Below are 22901 nucleotides of genomic sequence, written 5' to 3' on the forward strand. Positions count from 1 at the left end.
ATCCCACAGGCTAATAATCATTGCTTCTCTCCAGATGGAGGAGTGTACCCAACTCAGCAGAAGTCTTCCTGCCTCTTCGGGGCAAAGACAGTGGGGGGGTAGTGTGTGTGTGTGTGTGTGTGTGTGTGTGTGCATATAATGTGAAATACTGAACTGTCATTTACTGAAAATCCTCCAGGACATGAGTATCTCACGGAGAAGAAGGATGGGAAGCCAAATTAGAAAGTGGCTTTGTTAACACATACCTTCAGTTAACAGTGCCTTAATGTGCACATCTTTATTGTGAGTCCAGTACGATATATAATTTGTTGCCATCATTGATCCAGAACTGAACTGCGACCCTCATTTTCTGTCCTCACAGAGAAAGAAAGCTGCTGCAACAAGAAGTGAGATCCTGTTTTGCCTCATCTTTGCATAAATACAATCACAGTTATCGTAGTTAGTTGGTTAATATTAGGAGAGGATGCTTTTTCCCAGTATTGTAGTTTGTAACTATATTACAGTTTCAGTTCTAAAACCTGGAAGACCAAGTAAAACTGAGACAAACCTTAAGAAGAAAGTAAATGTCCTTAATTTATTCCAGCCTTCATGCTAACCTTTCAGTTTTCTGTTCTGGTTTGGCTCAAGCGGGATCTTTATAGAATAAAGTTCAATGGTAGATTGAACAAGAGGGACACAGTCGTACAATCTACGCTTTGTTTGAACATGATGATGGTGGTATTGTTTATATGCACTCATCTTCATGCACTCCACCTCGAAGCCTCTTGAGTCTGTGCATCACTGTGCATTGTGATTTCTGAGAGGTTTTTGTTTACTTACTCACCACTGCAGCTCATATGAAAAAGTGGTACGCTTCCCTCTGTTTATTTACTGCACAGATTGTGTGGTTACTTTTTCTCCTTGCTTGAATATAAATACAGAACTAACAACATACAGCTTTATATCTTATTCACACGGAACCTGGAAAAGGTGGATTTTAATACTTTTGCTGCATATAAATTGATCAAGCCACAAAAAAATCTTTTACAAGTTGGTAACTGCGTAAATCTGCAACTGCTCTTTGAACATGCCTCGCTTGAACAAGATCTCAATGAGCACTTTAAAAGCACTTTAAAGTAATTATATTGATAATAACATGCAGGAGCTGAAGTGTATTGCCATTAATCCCCTGACTTCAGTTACATAATGTTTTATAGAAGAAAGTACCTCTACAAACATTATGCAAAGCTATCTAATCTATCTCATTCACTGAGCAACATTTATTGATATTCACTCCTTTTACAAGCACTTTTTGCACGATACCAGCACAAAGGATTTATTTTTCCAGTGTGTGACGAGCAGCTCTGGGCTTTGGCTGAATGACAGGTGGAAATGGGCTTCTCTCACACTCCTGTCACAGTGCTGACTGGTGATGTCAAAAGGGCTACCTGTGGCAGAGATGTCCCTGAGAATAAATGGGTTACAGAACACCCACTCAGTGCTATTACTACCACTGCTTGTGGGTTGTGATGAAATGATTCAATCAGCAGTGCACTCACATTTACCCATGCTTGCTTATACATAATACCACCTAAAATCACATCTACAAGCGCTAAAACGCGATGATTTAGGCTGGCACATTAGTCATGCTGTGTCTACAGAGCAGCATCTGATGACAGTATATTGTGTTATTTCTATATATAAAAAAGAAACCGTGCTGACCTCAGTTTCAACTTCTCTGGAGATAAGTTACCTCATAAAACTCCTATATCGTGCTAAATCTGAAAATGTGAGTGATATTTATTGTTTGCCTTCACAATCTGATACAAGCGCTCAGTGCTGAAGGACTTAAGTGATTCACAGTAAATTGCCTTCTTCGTCTTGCCAAGTTAAGTTCCCACTGGGAGAAATGAATCACTGCGAGAGAATTAAATCTCGTCTTGTCTGGTCCTCTCCTGTGCCAGAGCTATAATACCTTTTTAACGTCACGATAATTAGTGTAGCCATGCAGAATTAGAGGATGAAACAAACAAGACGCTCTCTGTTGTGTGTGTTGAACAACTGCCCTCTTTTGGTAGCACTGTGCACTCTCCCTTTATCTTCAGAAAGATAAGACTCAACTTCCTCCTCCTAGCATCCTTAGATGTTTAGTAATTAAAAAGAGGTCTTGTTTTGTTGCAGTAAAGTAGCAGACATTTTCAGCGGTTCAGTTGAGTTAGGGGAGTACAAGTGATGTGTTTGGATGCTGGGTATGAGATGGGTATTGTGCATTAGAAGGTTGCCATCTAGAGGCAGGATACAGACAGTGCATGGGTCTGAACTCAGCTGTGTTGGTTGAATCATTTCATGAGATGAGATGAAGAAGCGTGTGAAGCGAGAGGGCTAGAGGGGAAAAGACACTCTTTGCCTTCCTGTACTACAGCCTCCTTACTGCCTCACAAGCACAACTGCACACACAGGCGTAAACACACACGTGTACGGTTGATAGACAGATACCTCAGAGGTCTCGGCAGTCCTCAGGGCAGCCAGTGGTCGGTGACGTGGACACGCTTAATGTCAGTGCTTAACTGTCAGGATGAAACACCTACTAACCGGGAGCTGGTGACTCAAGAGAATTGTTAGTCATAACTAAATTTAAAAGAGCAAGGCGTTCTCTACCGTCAGGGATGTATTTAATTCATGCCAGCGACATGCACTTTAAAACAAATTGTGACAGTGTGTCATTTGTGTTTTCTCATATTGTTTGACCTTTAATTTAGGAGAAGAAATACAAACCTGTGACTTTTTTTTTCTCTGTTTTGCTTTCAGGGTACCCTCAACAGTATTTCCTGCTTCACTGAATGCTTTACTTTCATGTGAGCCTCCTTTTACCCCTAGGTCCTCCTTTTCAAAAGCTTGAAAGCAAGGCAGACTGCTCCCTCGCCATATGTATGTGCATATATATATATATATATATATATATATATATATATATATATATCCTGTGTCCACATTCAAAGATGCCGCTCTTACTTACTTACCCGCACTGTACACATACATTTGAAAAGTCTCGGCTCATCCGTGCTGCACAGTTACTCTCAGGCATTTTGACGCCGATCAGGTATAGTCATTAATTTGAGACATTTTTAAACAATGACAACATGCAGCACATCAAACACGAGGCGTGATGCTATGTCATCAACACCTCTGAAGCCTTTATGCTTTATTTTCCCTCTCACACTTATTCAACCAGTCCAAACCTGTCAATTCGGTCGCAAAGAGAACTGTTAATTTTAGTCATATCTTCTGTTTTGACAAGCTTTTAGGTGTTTGAGCTGTGCGCATCAGCAATTAGCTGGAGACAAGCAGTCCTGATTGTCCAGAAATAGAAGAGATGAGGCAAAAATAGATGTCTCTTTTTATTTATTTATTTATCTTTGTCAGTGTGCTTCACAAAAGCTGCACTTCACTGATAAGATTTTCTATTGTCAATCTGCTTTAGATTGCTGCAGCTCTATAGATTAGTGATGTGAACCAGTGGCTTTGACACAGTGCAGCTCTCCCTCAGCCCCGAGACAATGAGAATAATCAATTAGCCTTTAATCAAAGCCCGTAAGGATTTTGAAGTAATGACAAATATCGTACGTGTGGTGTAAAATATCCACAGACATTTACGCCAAAGATGCTGAACCAATGTAAAATGCAGATTTCATATTGTAAGTTGTAAACTCGTTTGTATATCAGCGGGGACCGTCACTTGAGAAGTCTCTGTTGCACTGATCACAGGGATCAGTCATCAGTAGTTTGTAATGAACTTAACGATCTTGTTGAAGATTTTGTTTTTAAGCTCACATCATCCAAAAAAAGAAAAAAAATCATACTTTCTTCTCATAGACTGAATGCAATAAACAAATTAGCTTACACTATTAGTATAATTGCAGCATAACATTTATGCCAATACATCAAAATGAAGAAAATGAAATGTATCAAACCCAGAGGGAGGCGTGTTGGGACGCTGCGAGGCGTTAAAAATGAGTTTATGCAATATGACAGTCACATCAGCGTTCCTCTCTTTAACATTGTTTTCAAGCCACTTTAGAGATTTTTGTGCACAAACATGATGCCTGACATGTGAATTCCTAAGTAGGTCGTACTCCCCTCCACAGCCGCAGAGCCAAGTTGCTCAGTGTGCTTCCATCTTCAAGCTCCATCTGAATTCACTCTATAAGGCACAGCCTTGACTTCGCTTCATCCATTTCCCCTTTTACCACCATACAGTTCCCTCTCTTCCCATTTTCTCCATCTTGCTTTCTCTGTGTGTCTTTCCATCCTTCCTCTTTTTTTATTTCTCTTTTCTTTTTTGTTCACCCCCCTGCACAGAACCAACCTCCTTCTCCTGCATGGCACCCCCTCCTATCTCCATAGTTTCAATTTCATCTTGTTCATCAGTTTTATTGGATTTTAATTGGTTTTCCCCTTTGTCTCTCTCCCTCTCTTCCTCTCCCTCTTTCTCCCTGACGCTCTCTCTCTTCCATTCTCTCTGTTTTCATCTTGGAGACAGTGGTGTGCATGCAGCCTCAAATCTAAGTCACTGCCTGTCAGGCTGCTCCGTTTATGCGCTCTGCGACTCTCTTTTCCTCTCCTCTCTCCTCAGTGCTGTGCTGCACTGCATTCCTCATCTCTCCTCTGCCCACATCTCCATCTCTCCTCATTCTCGTTCTCTTTTCCCTCTTCCTCTACCTGCATCTCTCTCACCCTATGCGCTCTTCTCCCTGTTGTGCATTGCTGCGCTCTGCTCCGCTGTTTGGGAAAATACTCTACCATCTCATTTTTTTCGCGCCAGAGCTGAGTGCACTTCAGCTACTGGTGGAAGAGGAATTAGATGCTCATGGAGCTCCAGGTTTGACTTCCCTTGGATTCCTTGGATCTGTGTGAGCTGGAGAGGAGGAGAGGGCAGGAAGGGAAGGAGAAAGGGGGCAGAAAGCTGCTCAGGTGAGAGCTTCGTGTGCTTGTGGAAGTAAAGGCTTAAAGGTGGTGGTGCTGGTGACGTTGGTTGGGGTTAGTGGCTGATGGTTGTCCGTCAAGGGTCATGCCCTGGGACTTGCGTGCTTTTCGGCAGTTGGAGTTGGAGACCCTCTCCCATTTTTGTCCCCCTTGTGGGGTAACATTGATCCTGGTGCCGGGAAAAACTGCCGGGCACCAGTGGCTGAACCGTGAAGAGTGGACACCATGAACCAGCTGGATGCACCGCGGCCACTGAACTGGACCATCAGAAAACTGTGCCATGCAGCCTTCCTACCATCTGTACGCCTGCTAAAGGTAAAAGAACATGAAATTTAAAAAATAGATGCCTGGAGAGATTTTGTTAAATATGTCATGCAGTCCTCCTGCTATCCTGATGCTTTTCCAAAAGAACATAAGTAGAAAGAGGTGTGAGGGCACAAAATGAATGCTGATGAAGCCGCTGCGCTTTTTGGTGCATACATCAGTGGATGCAATGCAGTCATTAAGAAATAATAGAGGGGATAATGTTGTTAAAAATGAAGAGAAGTGTGGCAAAGCTGTCGGTGTAACACTCTTAGAGGGAAGCTTAAAGGTTTTGGAAGTAGATGGCTGTGCAAAGTGGATGCGCAAAGAGTGGAGGATAAAAATGGAGATGGGAAAAGCGAGAGCATGATGCTACAGAGGCACGGATGAGAGATTGGGATAGAGAAATTAAAGAAGTGTGATAAAAGAGAAAATGCAAATAATTTAATTATTTTTTTGCTGATAGCCAAAAAAAGAGAGAAAGAAACCGAGAGAAAGAGGAGGAGATGGAAAGACATCAGAGAGGGATCCAGTCTTAAAATAGCAAGAGGGTTACACAGAGGGTGAAGGTGGAAGCATGAAATGTCGAAATAAAGTGAGCGAGAAAAGGGGATGTGAGAAGGGAAAAGAAAAGGTAGATGACAAACTGAGGAGGCATGTAACGAGTTAAGAGAGGATTTGTGGGAATGGGTGAGCGGGAATGTAAAATTGGAGGTGGCAGACATGACTGAGGAGCTTTAGTAAAGAAGTGACAACAGAAGACAGATTTTAAAATGAATTCTGCCATGTACCTCGATGTAAAGAAGTTAGAATTAACCAGGTTTATTTGGGGTTTTTTGGTGAACAAGTGTAAATTCATCTGTGTGCCTGAGCATGTGTGGCTGCCTTTGTGTAAGTGTGATTTGTAGCCTCTGCAAATCTACAGTGCAGTCTTTATAACGCTTGCTTACTGACATTTGTTACCTAAATCCTATTTTTTATGCATTTCTGTGCTTTCATAAGCCAGTTACAGGCACTCTGTAAGACGGTCTATTGTCAGAGGTCTTGAATGGCTCTTCTTCAATGTCCTTTGAGCTAGCTTTATCAAAGTGTGTCACACAACAGTATTGCTGTGATGTTGAACCACACAGCCAGCAAAATCATTGTATGTGCATTAGGATGTTTTGTGTGTGTGTGTGTGTTTTAGCATGTGTTGTGAAACTTTACACGAGAGGTTTTTTTTCAGGCAATTTTATTTCAAGAGTGAAATGTTTGTGTAAGTGAAAACACTCCAAACATCAGTGAATTGATACAAATGTTTTTGGTGGAACATTTCTTCTTATTCGTGGAAACACTTGCCAAATAGATTTTTAGACTCAAGAGTGTGAAACTCTTGAGTCTTCTGGATTAGAAGAAATAATATTTTACCCACCTAAGCTTTATCTGGCTGTAGCAGAGGATGGAAAGTGAGACTTTTTGAATTTCGTGTAACAAATGATTCCCTGGCTCATCCAATAGCTAATCAGGACATATTTTTATCTTAAAAAGCACAGACTGTATGTGAAAGATCCAAGTAGCCACCAGGTCTAAAAAGAAAAGCATTTCTTTCTAATGACCAGCAGGGGCGCTCTTCTGGTTCCAAGAAGAAGTCTGATTGTAAAGAAATCTTTGAGGAAGTGATTTTAATTCCTACTGGATTTGTTACCCCAGTTAACATGTTCCAGATGAGTTTATGGTCTCAAGATTGAGTTTCAGATCTTTTTAAATACAGCATGATATTCATTTTTGCACACTCTGGTCACATTTAGTGCAAAATGGATGATACACTTTAGAGTTGGTGAGTTTTCAGTCATTTTCACCCATAATATTTAGTTTTAATCCCAAAATGATGACAGCCAAAACTCAAGGCTTCTTATTTGTAGTCCACAAACCAATAGTTGATGTTGTGGTGGCACTGTATGTCTTTCACACAAAGATGCTCTGACAGCACCATTGCCACAGTGCTTCGTATGTACACTTAAGAATTACCTTCTCGATATTTTGTACAAAGTGCCTCACTTTGAGTGGATCTTTGCTTCAGGATGACTCCTATAAATAGTGCTGCTTTTGAGCAGCTGAGTTTTCATTTTTGAGGTTATGTTTACAGGCATCAACAGACACAGCTGATCCTTTTGCCTCACCTGTACTGGCACCATGGATGAAGCTATACTACAGAGGATTACGGTTCCTGCAACTACTGAAACAGTTTATGTGAATCCTCCCAGGGAGACATCAGGCTGTCAGTATGAAATTAACCTAATAACCTTTCATTATTGTTGGAAATTTCTGCTTGGCAAGCACTTTCCTTGCAGGCCTCTCTAACTGACCTGCCCCCTGCTGCTAAATGCATACTTAAATTCATGTGTGTGCGACTACAATTTTTATAGGCTGCCAGAGATGTCTCCATGTGTGGGCACAGTGGTGTTTATGCATAGGTGTATAAACATATAGTTATCGACACTGCAGCAAACAGGTACTAGTGCTGGGTTGTGTGAACAGCGAGTGGGATTGACCATGGAACATTTTTCCATATGAAGCTTCCCTCTTACCTCTAGCCTTTCCATGCACAGGCGTACTCTTTCAGTGTGTTTCATTGTATAAAACCAGAAGTTGTTTTTTTTTTTTAAATAAATCTAAAATCTTGTTTTCTTTAGTTAGTTTAGTTTGGTTTTACAAACATGCTCCTACATGCTACAAACTTTCACAATCCGTGTCTTCTCGAAGCTAACCAGTGATGCAATAACATGTAATTTCTGCAAATAGAAACCTAACCTGCTGACGTACCTCTAGCTTGGGTATCTTTTATGGTCTGGTGTGGAAATGGAGTCAAACAAAACACAGATTGTTGCCCCATGTGAAACTTGCTCTTTTATGTGGACTGATATGAAAGCCCTCTTATGCCGGTTATGGTTTGCGATGCAGGTTTAATAATATGTTTGTCTCTGTCAGAGCCTTTGTTTCTCTCTCAAAACGATCACATCTTTGCAAGATTGAACTTTTTACAAGTGTAAGCCTGGGATTTTGTGTAGACTTTGTTGGATAAAGTGGGAAAAAGGAAAATAATATTAGACAGAAAATTGGAAATCTTGTTTAGTGTTCTGTGCACCTGTAATCCTCAGCTTGTTTCACTCGTGTACCTTTATCTGTTCTTTTTCTTTTCATCATGACAGCCTTTCTTATCTTCCACATGTTTGATTGTGTGCTTTGTACTTTACTTTTGTTCATAATGGGATGTTGTTGATGTGTTATATTTCCATTATATTCATGCGTCCTCTCGGGTTATAGGATGTAAAAGAACCGCAACATATATTAAATAATTCTCTTCATGAAGTCGTCAATTTCCAGTGGTCATCCCATCGTTGCCAAATTTTGCCTCTTCTCTTTATCGCTTCCTTTTTTTATTCTGTTGCTTCTCATAATCATAAAGCATAGATAACACTCCTATCTTATGCAAAATAAATGGAGGATGGCATGTGCTGCTAAAAAAATTTCTAAAAATAAATCTGTTACATAAAAAGGTACACTGTTGCAAAATGTCTAGTTTGGCTGTGAGGAGTGGCTATGTTTGGGAGTTCTTCTTTTAAACAGTAAAAATAGAATTTAAAAATAAAACGATTGATATGAATGTGACACGTGCGATATTCAGTATATATATAGTATATATATATATATATATATATAGTGCAAGATGCTAGCAGGCAAGGCATACATGGAACGCCATAACCAAGTGGCCGGCATAGTGTACAGGAACATCTGTGCCGAGTATAACCTGGAAGTCCCGAGGTCAAAATGGGAGATGCCCCCAAGGGTGGTGGAGAATGAATGAGCTAAGATCCTGTGGGACTTCCAGATACAGACGGACAAAATGGTGGTGGCTAACCAACCGGACATAGTGGTGGTAGACAAACAGAAGAAGACGGCCGTAGTGATCGATGTAGCGGTTCCGAATGACAGCAATATCAGGAAGAAGGAACACGAGAAGCTGGAGAAATACCAAGGGCTCAGAGAAGAGCTCGAGAGGATATGGAGGGTGAAGGTAACGGTGGTCCCCGCGGTAATCGGAGCACTAGGTGCGGTGACTCCCAAGCTAGGCGAGTGGCTCCAGCAGATCCCGGGAATAACATCGGAGATCTCTGTCCAGAAGAGCGCAGTCCTGGGAACAGGACCCTCAAGCTCCCAGGCCTCTGGTAGAGGACCCGAGCTTGAAGGATAAACCGCCTGCAGGGGCGTGCTGGGTGTTAAAAGTTTATATATATATATACTAGGGGTGCAACGATATTCGTATCGATATTGAACCGTTCGATACAGTGCTTTCGGTTCGGTACGCATATGTATCGAACAATACAAAATTTGTAATTTATTTTATCAACTTTCCTTCTGAAAATGCTGTCTGTGTTGAGCGCTCAGTGAATCTGCTTTCGACTACTCCGCCTAGGCTGCACTGTCGAGCGCAGATCCACTGAGCGCTCAACACAGACAGCATCATCAGAAGGAAGAGCGCAGGGCAAGCTAGCAAGACAGAAGTTAAGCTCTCCTTGCAACATGGCAAATTGAACCTTCCCCACCCTCATTCAGATCTGGCGTTTGGAATTATTTTGGTTTTCATGTGACGTATGACCCTGAAGGTAAGCGCGTCATGGACTTGGTAATTGTGACGTGTATCTTTGTGTGCCACGCAATGCTTAATTACATGGGTGGGAACTAGTGTGTTAGCGCAGTTAGCTCGTTAACGTGTTGGCCGTCTAGCCCCATGCACGGGGCAATCAGGGGTAGCTCGTTAACGGAGATTTGCCGTGTTGTGGCGTTAATGTCATTTCAACAAGATTAACCTGAAAGCACTAGTGGGAACACAACAAATATGACTGCACATTTACATCATCCTAGTGCAAAGACAAGTGGAAGCAGACAAAAACAACAAGCATGCATGCTACAAACTTTACCCGAGTCATTTAGACAGTCGTTAGCACATGATTCTCCTTATGGGGACCTGATATGTTTAATATGCTGCTGAGAATATACCCCAGAAGAAGCGTATAGTATAGCTTTTATTTTGGAAAGAGACATTTCTCTGTAATAAACTCTCTTTTCCAAAGATGAGTGATTCCTCAACCAGGACGTCGGGCTCGCAATATCGCTAGCCCGACGTCCTGGGGCTAGCGATTTTTCCAGTCGGGCTACCAAAATCTATCTCTACCCTGCCCGTCGGCCTATCGTAGGAAGGAAAAATATATATGTCAATGCTTTTGCATTCTTTTGGAAATGTAGCTGGGTAATTATGTCATTGGCATCGGTGAGCCACTGTCAATATGTGACATATTGAAATCGCGCTTGAATTTGTGCTTGTTTTTTGCTTTCACTTTGCAATCGCGCGAACTGTGTATAGAGAGCGACAGCACTGATCTGTGAGTGATGATAATTTGTGCACCAATTCCTCTGACATCGTCTTATTAATCGTTAGCTTACTACGCAAACATGACAAGTGAAATCTCCCGCAGCTTAAACATGTAAGAGGTTGATCGCGCAGAGAATCGCTGACCGTTATGTGTGTGTGTGTAAAAGCAGCAGGATATATATTTTAGTTCTGCTGAGCCAAATAAGACAGGTCAGGGTGAAGAAGTGACAGCCAAAGAAAAGCTTACCACAAAACGGAAAAGTTATGACAAATCAGACTATAAGGTAAAAGAAAGTGCAGCTTTATGGTTTCATGGACAAAGAATTTCTGTGGCTGCGATATGATGAGCCAAATAACCAGGGCTGCACATAAGTGGTCCGCAGGTGCGCATTCGCTGTCAAAATAAAAAACACGCACAAGGGTTAGGGTTAAATTTAAAAACTGTACTTTTGAGTTAAAATATATATTTATAATTTTAATAAATGACAAATTAAAAATGCATGAACATTTTTTTTGTATCGAAAGAATATCGAACCGTGACACCGAAGTATCGAACCGAACCGAACCGTGAATTTTGTCTATCGTTGCACCCCTAATATATATATATATATATATATATATATATATATATATATATATGTATATATAAGGACGAAAGTGGCCACCGTCACCCATAGGTGGCACCACCAATTTTTGTATCTACAGTAATTCCAGTAAAGGAGATACAATAAGTCTCAATTACAGAGATTAGCCCTTTTTAAATAAATGACATATGAAGTACCCTCTTCCTCACACATACTTTTAGTGTACGTGTGTGTGTGTGTGCCTCTCTTAAATGTAAGATGATAGTTGGAGCTGCTGAAGTGTTTAAACTGAAATTTTACTGACTGATCTGAGTGTTTGCATCAGACTCCCTCAGTATAAAACACGTTGTGCCTCATTTCCATATCCTGATAAATCATACAGATTGGGTCGGCAGGGATTCTTCCAATTACCAAGCTCTGATTATCTGATTAAAATTTTCATGGTTAATGACACCCGTAATACGTGCAATACATCAGGCTCTTTGTGTGCATTTTGTTGTTACCAGGTTTATTTAAACTGGGGAAATGTGCATAACATGGCATTGTAAAAAAGGAAGGACTAATAATTTGCTCTTTATCTTTTTCTTTGTCTGTGCAGGTAAACACAAAAATATCGTTTCTTATAGTTTTTACAAATGTAGTCAAGTTAGTTGACTAAACTAAATACAAAAGCGCTATTTTCACAAGTACTTCAAGGCGAGGGTGTGCTCAGTCAGTCTTCTTTCTCCCAAAGTAACCAAACTCGTCTTCTCATACTTGCACACATCCTGACAGTTCCTAGTGTGTTGACCAAATGCTACTTGAGTGTTGAATGAAACTGGAGGAAACAGCATGTTGTCACACACGCCTAAGGGGAGGGTCCTCGCCCCCCCTTTTTTTCTCACTTTCGTTCTCCTGGTGTAAACAGGCCTCAGAATTGCAGGATGTCTCAAAGCTTGCCCTTGTTTATGTCTCAATTACCCAGCAAATGCTGCAGTTGTAAGATTTCAATTAAAACATTATCGTCCTAATGAGCCAAAACGAGAACATAAGCTGCCAATTAACACCTCATTCCTTTTATTCAGGCGCACAAAGGCTATATTTCCTATTTGGCACGCTTCCACGCAGCATCATAGGTAGTTAAAACCGCTGTCGGTAAATTTGTATTTTTAGGCTTTTTCTAAATATTTGGATCTTTAAACAAGAGACCAGCTTGAGGAAACAATGCATTCTTTTTTCAATCGAAAAATGCACTTGTCCTGAATAAATACAACAGATAGTACACAAGTCTACCTACCAGTCAGCTGCTGAATAATGTATGAGATTTGATGCTAAAAGGACCTGCAGTTTCAGAATAAATGTATAATTTGGCAAACCACCTCCAGCTTTTACTGTTGAAAATCCCCACGTGCTAGTGAACAAACATCAGTGACACGCGTACAAAATAATGATAATCGCATCCTGCTATTCACCGGTCACACTCTGACACAAGCAGTAGAGTTATGAACTCAAAACATTGACCTTTGGCCCGTAAAGTTACATGTGGGAAATATATGCCAGCGGTGATGGAAGGGGGGCCATTTAAGTATGTATGAGGACAATAAGTCATGAATGCTCCTCATGCGCTTCACGAACTTTGCATACACGGTTAGAAAGTCTGACACTGTACTCAGAGAATTTGTATTCTGTAATGTTTATGTGTACATCAGGTTGCTTTATGCATTGAGTTTGCAGCTGCTGAATTTCACGTTCACCTTATACAGCTGCAGGTTTATTTTATGCTGCAACCATTCGACAGTGTGCAGATATGGAGCGAGAGAAAGGAGGGAGAAGGGGAATTGAATTTGCAACTTTACAAACTCAGCAACATTACTGTTGGCATGAATTTGTACTTATTCCTTCTAGTAAATTATTTATTTAGAGGAAAAAGCATCTTTTTTTCTAGGCCTTGCCAAGAGTAACAGAAGAATATCTGCTGTATACCACTACCATATCGACCCAATAAGTAGATGAGATTTACATGAAGATCAGGAATCATGGGGGAAAAACAAAAGCAAGTCTGGCTCTGTGTAAATGAGAAAAACAATTAAATAAATAAAACTACTGACTCCTTTAGAGTTTACTAAATAGCACTTTTGTTTTTTGTATCTCTTTGCAATTAACTGGTTTCGTGCAGACCTTGTTTGTGATTTCAGAGAGTGTCTCTCTGAGTGGCAGTCACTCACCCCTCCTGCACATCCATCACCAAGACTGGACCACTTTCCATCACTATTCATCACCCATCCACCCTCCACCTGCTTATACTGAAACAAGAAATTGACATGTTTTGTTACGTACGGATGTACCAAAAATAATATCGATTGAATGTTGCGAGGTTTTGGCAACCAGTCCAAACAGTTGGTTTGGCCCCCTTCAAAGGTGTTACCTGTCAGTATGCAGAACTAGTGCGATAAATCACTTTAACAAGGCGTGTTTGTTTGGATTATTGGATATGTCAGTATGCATGGATGCTTGGGAGGTGGGGGGTGATTTGCAATCAATAGCGGGTGTATCAATAGGTCAACAGTAAATCAATAAATACTCAATGCATTTCCGTTTTCACATTCGCTCACGTAATTGCCAGGGGTGTTAGGATCATGAAATGCCAACGTGAGGTGTGAGGGCAAGATGGAAAAACGAAACTAAAATTAGAGCCTGTATAATCATCTGAGAGCTTCTCCCATATTGTTACTCAAGTGTGTGTAATCAATCAAGTGTTGCTCGGGTTGAATTGGAGCCATACAATCAGCTCTACTTTCACAGTGCAAGTGACATTCAGTCAGATTAGTCTCAAGTTTTTAAATCAGCACCACGGACAGCTCAGCAGGTCACGCTCTCATCTGAAACTCTGCAGGGACACACAGTCCAAATCATGGCCACATTTTATTTGATTTTTTATTCACTCGAGCCCTGATAGCATCTATTCTATCTTACCAACAGTTTGTATGAATTAGCAACTATGTATATATGTATATATATATATCTATATATATATATATATAGATATATATATATTTATATATATATATATATATATGTATATAGTATAGATAACTAGAATGATAACTAGAATGATATAACAGAATATAACTAGAATGATGCAGATTTCAGTGTCAATTTCAATGGGTGAGTTACAAACATGCAAAAATGACCTTATTAAAGTCTGCACTGACAGTGTCACCTGTTTAAACCTCCGACAAACTCATGGGAATGGCCGTGTAGGCATTGCTGTCTATGCATGTCTGAGCATGTGGTAGTCTATGAATAATTGATACGGCCTTGGTAATTGTGACGTGTATCTTTGTGTGTATATGAAAGGCTGAGTCATGTTTGTAAGATTAGAACCTATTATACAGGCTGTGCAAGCCACTCGTTTATTGGGGAACATTAGTGTGAGCTGTTCATTCTTTCAGTTCAACACTCAAAAACTTGATAGAGAATTATTATTTTTCGCAGCCAACCTGCCCGCTTGCTAAAATTGAGGTGCCATTTATCATGCAAAGGCAACAGACTGAGTGGATTGAATGTTATTGTTTTCACACTGTGCATATTGGCTGATTTGATATTTTTCTCAGGTGCATGCGGTGATATCGCTTGCATAAGCAGTTACAGTAATTTAACTTTTATCATTTTAAGAAATCAAATAAAAACAGAAACTGTTTTTCTTGTTATTTTTTACTCCGTTTGTATTAGACTACATATGCACATATGGTGAATCTTGAGCGAACATTCATCATTGTGAAGCTTTTTCTTGAACTTTAACAACATAATCAAAAAAAGAGTCTTCACACAGCAACATAGTGTGACCGTTATTGAAAAGACATCTAGCACCTTGATTGTTGTGTTGGAGAGCTGAAGCTGCAGTGCGGCAACCAGATGAAGCATAGGTAATACGGCGTCTTTATTTATGAAAAGTATTTAAAGATAATACAATTGTTTTAATAGGAAGCAAATTTTAACACAAAGCTTTCATCGGTGAGAACAGTGCTCTCTGTCTGTCGTGCCTTTGCGCTGAGCATCAGCTCTCCCTCTTCTTTCTCTCTGTCCTGCTCTCATTGTTTTCTCCCTATTTCTTCATCTGCCACTCTAATAAGTATCCTCTCAGACTCTGTCTCTTCATCTCAACTCAGCTCACCGAAAAGAAAAAAAAAGCCATCTTGTCATGTTACTTGGCTGCTGTTTTTTCATCATTTTGCTTTATTTTTAAAGCTAGAACTTGTCACAAGTGGATACTTGTTCAGGATCCCTTAGCAACACAATTTATTGCACTAGGTGTCCTTGGATGAATTTGTTTCTATGCAGAATTATATGTTAACTGTCTTTTCTTTCCCAACTAAACACCTAACAAAAACAAAATTAAACTAACTACAGTCTTGAAATGTACTCCACACTAACCCCGACCTGCCTCTTTAACCCATCTTTGTCTCTTAAAAAAATGAGTGTTTGCTCTCTGTTTTCAATATTGCTCCAACCTGTGCATGACTCCATCTGTGCCAAAGGACGCCAGTGGCTCTGAGAAGGCATCAGCATTTGACACCCTGGGAATAATAACATCTTGGATAGATTGACAGGCTTTGATGGAGCATTCACATTTTCCTGCGTGGAAGCAGTTCAATACTTCACAAATCGATGGCTTCTCATGTATGTGCATGAATTATAAACCAAAGGGCAGGCATTTAGCTCACTGTAGGTAAAATAACGAATGTAACCGTGTGCTGTGAGCTTACGATTTGTCAGATTTTCAGTATGTTTTATTCAAATTCAAAAAATTCAAATTCAAATTTTATTTGTCACGTACACAGTCATACACAGTACGATATGTAGTGAAATGCTTGGACAACTGCTCGTGACCTAAAGAGAACAAAAAAGGAAAAGGCTATGAATAAGATGGGAAATAAATATGAAAAATTAAAAAGGGTAAATTTAACTAGGAAGGAATAAAATATAAATTAAGGTTAAAAATGAAATAACTGTACAACACAAATTAGAATGAAGGGTAAATTTAACTGGGAAGAATAAGATAAAGATAAATATATAAATTAAAGTTGAAAATAAAATAACTGTACAACAAAATACACAATACACAATATAGAACTATATAAGAATGTATGAAGAAATCTAAATATAAATAAATATATACACAATAACAGCAGCTGTACAAGTATTAACCGGAAATGAAGAATATAGTGACCAGTGTTGTGCAAAACCAAAGTCCAGAAAGTCCAGTGTGTGTGTGTAAGAACCATATGTGTGGGTCAGTACTGTGTGGTGGTGTGATTGAGAGACCGTATCGCCTGCGGGAAGAAGCTCCTCCTCAGTCTCTCTGTGTTGGTCTTCAGGGAGCGGAATCGCTTTCCTGACCTCAACAGAGAGAACAGTCTGTTGTTGGGATGGCTGAGGTCCTTCACGATCTTCCTGGCCTTGGTCCGGCACCGCCTGCTGTAGATTGAGTGCAGGTCAGGGAGCTCGGAGCGGATGGTGCGCTCAGCTGACCGCACAACCCTCTGTAGAGCTCGTCTGTCCTGCATGGTGCTGTTCCTGAACCAGGTTAAGATGTTTCCCGCCAGGATGCTCTCTATGGTGCACGAGTAAAAGTTCCTGAGCACCTTGGAGGGCAGTTGGAAGTCTCTCAAGCGTCTGAGGTGGTAGAGACGCTGACGGGCCTTTTTCACCACGGTGTTGATGTGACAGGACCATGACAGGTCCTGCGTGATGTGAACTCCGAGGTATTTGAAGCTGTCCACTCTCTCCACTGGGCACTCGTTGATGACGGGGGTCTGGTAGTTCCTCTCCTGCTTAGTGCTGAAGTCCACTATCAGCTCCTTTGTCTTACTGACGTTTAGAAGGAGGTTGTTCCTCTGGCACCAGTTCTCCAGATTCCTAATCTCCTTCAGGTAGGCCGTCTCGTTGTTATCAGAGATCAGGCCCACCACGACGGTGTCGTCAGCAAACTTGATGATGGTGGTGGAGCTGGTAGTGGCCACACAGTCATATGTGTACAAAGAGTACAGCAGGGGGCTCAGAACACACCCCTGGGGGGCTCCAGTGCTGAGAGTGGTGGAGGCTGAGACATGTCCGCCCATCCTTACTGCCTGTGGTCTGCCAGTTAGGAAGTTGGAGATCCACTGACACATAGATGAGCTGAGTCCCAGATGCTCCAGCTTGGTGGTGAGTGTGGAGGGAATTATGGTGTTAAATGCAGAGCTGTAGTCTATGAAGAGCATTTTAACATAATTCCCCCTTCTAGTGTCCAAGTGAGTGAGTGATGTGTGGAGGAGATGAGAGATGGCATCGTCTGTGGAACGATTTGGACGGTAAGCGAACTGTAGTGGGTCCAGTGTGTCTGGTAGCAGAGCTATGCATTTCCTGTTGTTTCCAGCCTTTGTCCCATGTTAAACTGATAACTATGTTACGCTTGCCACATAAAGTACTAAACTGTTCTCATTTATATTGGTCGATTTGCAATGGAATACTTTCCACCCAGCATGGTTTTCTGCAGTTTAAATGTCTAATTTTGTTTCAGGCGCTCAGATTTATTAATACTCCAAAAGTGTTGTTCAGCTGTCCAGCACCCTGCTGCGCTGCACAGTGACTGGAAGTTTGATAGGTCATTGGTCAAGTTTCATACACCTGTCTAGACCTCCCTCTGAATTTAGTAATCCTTTAATCAAGGTTAAATAAGGTGTACTTGTTTAAGATTACTTGCTGGGGAGGAAGTGGGGAATTTTTCTTCTCTCTGTAGGAATTGTTCTCTATTTGTGATGATCATTTTTCAGCACCACTTCCCGCTGCCTGCACAGTATTTCCTCCCTCACTCCCCACTTCCTCTCTGTTTTTAGGTCTTTGTCAGCAGCTGTGTCTCTCCCTGTATCCATCTCCCAGCAGCACTTTTTCTCCATTTTGTATGTTGTTCAAAGGAGTATTTTTGTGTTGCCAATCTTACTCAGGTCATTAGCTGCGAGTGGTGGCATATTAAGTTGTACTGGGGAAGCTGAATGCTTCCTCCAAAATGATACCCTGTGTTTTCATTCACGGATCATCAGACGAACACAGGAACCCCAGAACATAATACACATGGTGCCAAACATTATGCACACACCGGTACACCCATTCGGTTAACCAAAACAGGCAAACCAGAGAGACAATATTGTTTTATAGCTCATGTGCAATTAGCCTTCTTCTGGCTTAGAGGTTTATGAGGACTTTTTATAGACGTGGATCTCCTCTCTAGCAAGATGGAGGAAATTGGGAAGAAGACAGTGGAAGAATTGGGCCCTTTTTCCCCTTAGCTACAATGACACACATATGCACTCATGTGCAAGAATACAAAAACCTATGCAGTTTGCACATGACTGCCTGTGGACAAGAAGGGTCTGAAGATCAGCTGTAACACTAAGTTTCTTTTTTTTTTTTTTTAAATAAACTCGATTCCTGCAGGTCACTGTGAGCCTTGAAGGAACGACAGCTGCATGTTTGCAAACTGTCCTCTCCTTTTCTGTTTCCCACTCCAACTTTCCTTTCCTCCATCTCAGCCTTTATCTCTATGGTGCCGTCTCCTTTCCTTCCCCTCAGCCTCTCGCTGTCCATCTCTCTACCTTTTGTCCCCTTTAAACGGAATGAGCAGCTCTAAATCTCATGGCACTGCTAAGAGGACGGCACCCTGGGGATGTCCACCAGCTGCAGTCTGTGAATGTGCATGTGTGTGTGCCACTATACTCCTTTTCCCAAGTGCATGGCTAGGTACAACTTCACCATCTGTTGAAAATATTCTGGATGGAGATGTGTATGAATGGGACTGAGAAAAAAAGGGAGCCAATGTGGAGGTATACAAAAAAAAGTGGGGAAAGACCCAATTTATCACAGCTGTAAATGGGATGGTGCGCATGTATGAGGATGTGTGTGTTTTTCTGACATAGAGAGGGGGGATGGTAATTTGGGATGAAGTTGTGTACGCGAAGGACATCAGAGGGAGATGTGTAAAAATGTGCCTGTGTGTGTATGACTGTAAATTGGATACTGGGACATGGAAAATGAAAGTGAACGGCATGGCCACACAGAGCTATTTTTGTCCTCCCATCTATCTCTCAGTCTCACACTCTCACTTCTGGATTCCTCTCACCCCCTCCTCCTCCCTAAACTTTACTCCTCCCTTTTTTTCCTCTTCTTGCCATCTCTGTCCTCTTGCCCCTTCTCCAATATGTCTGATACATCTGTTGCCACATAAGCCTAGTCAAACCACTCCATCCTCAGTATCCCAACTTTTAAGGATAAGTCACACTTTCATCATCTGCTGTTGTCACTGCTCTATCCTGCAGGAATAACTGCCCTTTTAGATAAAAAAAAGTGGCTGCTCCACTTTGGGTGCCAAAATATTGTTGCTTTTTTCTAAAAAAAAAGGTTTTTTTAAATTATCTGCGCACTCTGTCTTTTACATGCCCTGCAAAATTTAGCATTTCAGTGTATTATTTTCTGTCCAACACAATTTTACTATTAAGTCATGTAATCATTTTTTTCTTCGTGTTCACACAGTACTGAAGTAACACTGTTGTAAACCCCCGAGGAGAATTCTTTGGAAAATTCTGCAGTAGTTTATGCAGGATTTCCCTCCACTTCTTTTCATCTTTTTTTTCCAATTCCTGCAGCCGACAGCTCAGTTACGGTATATTAATCTGTATCTATAAAAATTCAATTTCTTCCTCTGCTACAGTGAGACATGAGTTTTGTGCAAGGAGAAATGAGGGTCACTCTGCTTGACCAGATAAGTAGCAGATTAGCGGAGAGATAAAGGAGAAAATCGGAATACAGTGATAAAGTCTTTCGCATGAACAGTGACTGCATGAAGCTATTTCAGTTTGTGTTTCACAGAAAGGCTTTTAAGTGTGTGATTGCTTTGAATGATGGTCCCCATGTGCAGCTATAACACAAAGCATGGGTTGCCATTTGTGAATGCAGTTCTATGAAGCGCAAAGATCATTGTATACAGTGATCAGCATTGCTCTTTACAGCTGTACAGTTCATCTTTTTGTTCTTAAATACTTTGTGCAGCGCAGACATACAGTATGGATGTTCGAACATTGTGCCTCCCTTTTGAGTGCGCAACAACAGAGGCAGAACATCAAGAGGATTATATACTCTGTGAGGACAACTAGAGACAGCACTGCTCGCTCTGCCTGCCTTTCAGTGTGTTCCCACAAGGCAGGAGGAAAGTAGGATACATCACTTTCCCAAAGAAAAAGAGAGAGAGGGAGAATGGGTGGTGAAGGGGGACAGGGAGAAATAAGAAAAGACACAATAAGAGATGGAAAATAAGGGGAAATGCTGTGCCAGGATACAGGAATGAATGAGCAGATGGAAGGAGGAAAAGAAAATAGGATGCAGGAAGTCTGTGTATTGGTGAATGTGTGCCCGTTGTTCTGTGGGATTGCTGGCAGGTGCTGTGGCCGCTGATCGCACGAGCCCCAGTCCTGCCAGCAGCCTTATGTAATGAAGCTTTATCTCTGCCACTCCACAAGGGTGAGAGGCACTGCGGCACAGTGCCATGAAGAAATATCGAGCTGGAGGTCATTAATGAAGAACATGAATGAGAATTGCCTGTTCAGTTTCTCATTCCTTAATTAGATTGGTCGCCGAACCCTTAGTAAAGTACTGACCACTGATTGGTTATGAAATCAGACATTTCATGAACTTCAGCCAGTAAACGAGTTTTATTGACTCCTGTATACAGTCCAGTGCCAGTTATTGAAATGATAATAAGCAGTAATGTGACAGCACAGGACCCTGCAGTCAACACGAAGCCAGTAAACCATGAAATTACACAAAAGGAGTCCTCTTTTTCTCCATATTTAACAGTGTTGATATATACTGTGTTTTAGAGCATATAAATATACTGATCATACATTCAGAGGTTTTAATTATGTGTCAGTTAGCTTATAGGTTAGCAGACTTGTTATAGTTGTGTTAATTCTTATTTTGCTTTTACTTGTTGTATTCAATTCATTTTAGTTTTACCTTTTTGAACATTTTTATTGTTAGTTTTATTCTTCTTAATTAATATTGAATGGAAGGCATATGCCAAAGGCAAGATTTAAGAAAATCTGAAGAAATCGAAGAATTTATGAACAAAAGATAAACCAAGGTTTACCTGTGGTAGAAAAGTCAGCTAGCGGCAGGTAACACAACCCTTACAAATAAAAGTCAAGACATAAGACCAGAATAAACAGATCGACACAACAAAGAACTGAGTAGAGACACTAAAAGCTATAAATACACAATGTAATTAGGGAAATGGGAAATACCAGAGTACACATCTGCAATCAGTCAGGGAAAACAAACAAGGGAAGCAAAATGAAACACAGTGCACATAAGAGTCTAACAAAATAAAACAGGAAATAGCTAAATATGGAAACATCTAAGATGCAAACAGAGCCACAGAAAACACACTGGGCATAAAAATTGCAACTTAGGGAATAAACTGATAATTATAATAATGGAGTACAAAAGAAGGCATAATTAAAACTGAGAAAAGAATAGAATCATGGAAATTAAAAAGAGATAGTAATGACAATACAAACTTGAAATGACGTCAACAAAGAACAAACATGTTGAAAATGTAACAATAAACAGAACTAAACAGCACAATAACACAGGTATTACAATACAAATGCAACAGATTACATTACAGGCATGTCATTCATCATTTCATTCATCTAGTTTAAGTTTTTGGTTTTTAGTTGGTTTTAGTTAACTATGATAACCTTGTAGACTAATAAGGTTTTCAGAATAAAGACAGAGGTTTCTGCGGCATGAAGGTGGATCTATGTTTACCTGAAACAGCCTGTTGCACCTCACCACCATCTCCAGTGGAGGTTTTCTCCAGTGGTGTCAGGTATATATTTACATTGCATAAGCAAACCTGTTGAGCAGTATTAGTAACACCATGGAAAAAAGACACAAAGCTGCTTGGAACAGTATATGAAAGTGAATTTATTGATTTACATCTGTTTCAGTATGCCTTTTTATGCTTGGTACTAATTCATGCCAAGTTACTTTCACACTATTAAAACTGTTTCCAGGAGATTTTATTGGTGCCTACCTTCATTTTGGGACCATGCCAAGTGTAAATGCATGCCAAGTGTAAATGCACAGGTGCATTTAAACAGGTCTGTTTAAATGCAGCCAATTAAGGTTGAAGTTAAAGCGCATCTGATGGTGTTAGTAACTGTAAAAATACACATGAGTATTGAAAATGCATTGACTTATAATAAAAAATATTTTAACTCTGGAATTTACAGGTTTTAGTGAAGCATTCATTTAACCAGTGACTTCATGCTATTATAATTTTGGTGCATTCTTCATAGCTCCTCGCCTGCGCCTCCTAAATGAAGTAGGCGGCTCTTTTCATTGGTCAGTTTTTGCAGAAGAATAGCAAAATGACACATAAAACACCCACTTTTAGTGAAGTGCTCACAGAACCTGATGAAGACTGTTTTGGTAAATAAAGAATGCTGAGGTTTTAAGGTTTTGTTAAGTCAGTTAATACAAATAATGCACAGTTATGTCAAACTGACTTTGCAGTATAGCACACAGAATAATATGCAGGTGAGACCTTTGAAGGTAAAGCAGGA

At 40.5% G+C, this 22901-nt stretch overlaps 1 protein-coding gene across 4 annotated transcripts in view; it reads left to right on the plus strand.

Annotated features, from left to right (window-relative positions):
* The first annotated feature begins 3930 nt into the window (after window positions 1-3930).
* trpm3 (transient receptor potential cation channel, subfamily M, member 3) overlaps window positions 3931-22901 on the plus strand; it is a 124459-nt gene continuing 105488 nt past the window's right edge. For all 4 annotated transcript variants that reach the window (XM_026187097.2, XM_080287499.1, XM_026187102.2 and 1 more), the window contains exon 1: window positions 3931-5277. In XM_026187097.2, the coding sequence (XP_026042882.1) occupies window positions 5188-5277 (90 nt within the window). In that variant the 5' untranslated portion in view covers window positions 3931-5187. The remainder of the gene's footprint in view (window positions 5278-22901) is intronic.

Source organism: Astatotilapia calliptera, chromosome 12, assembly GCF_964374335.1.
Source record: "Astatotilapia calliptera chromosome 12, fAstCal68.1, whole genome shotgun sequence".
In the NCBI taxonomy this organism is placed as follows: Eukaryota; Metazoa; Chordata; class Actinopteri; order Cichliformes; family Cichlidae; genus Astatotilapia; species Astatotilapia calliptera.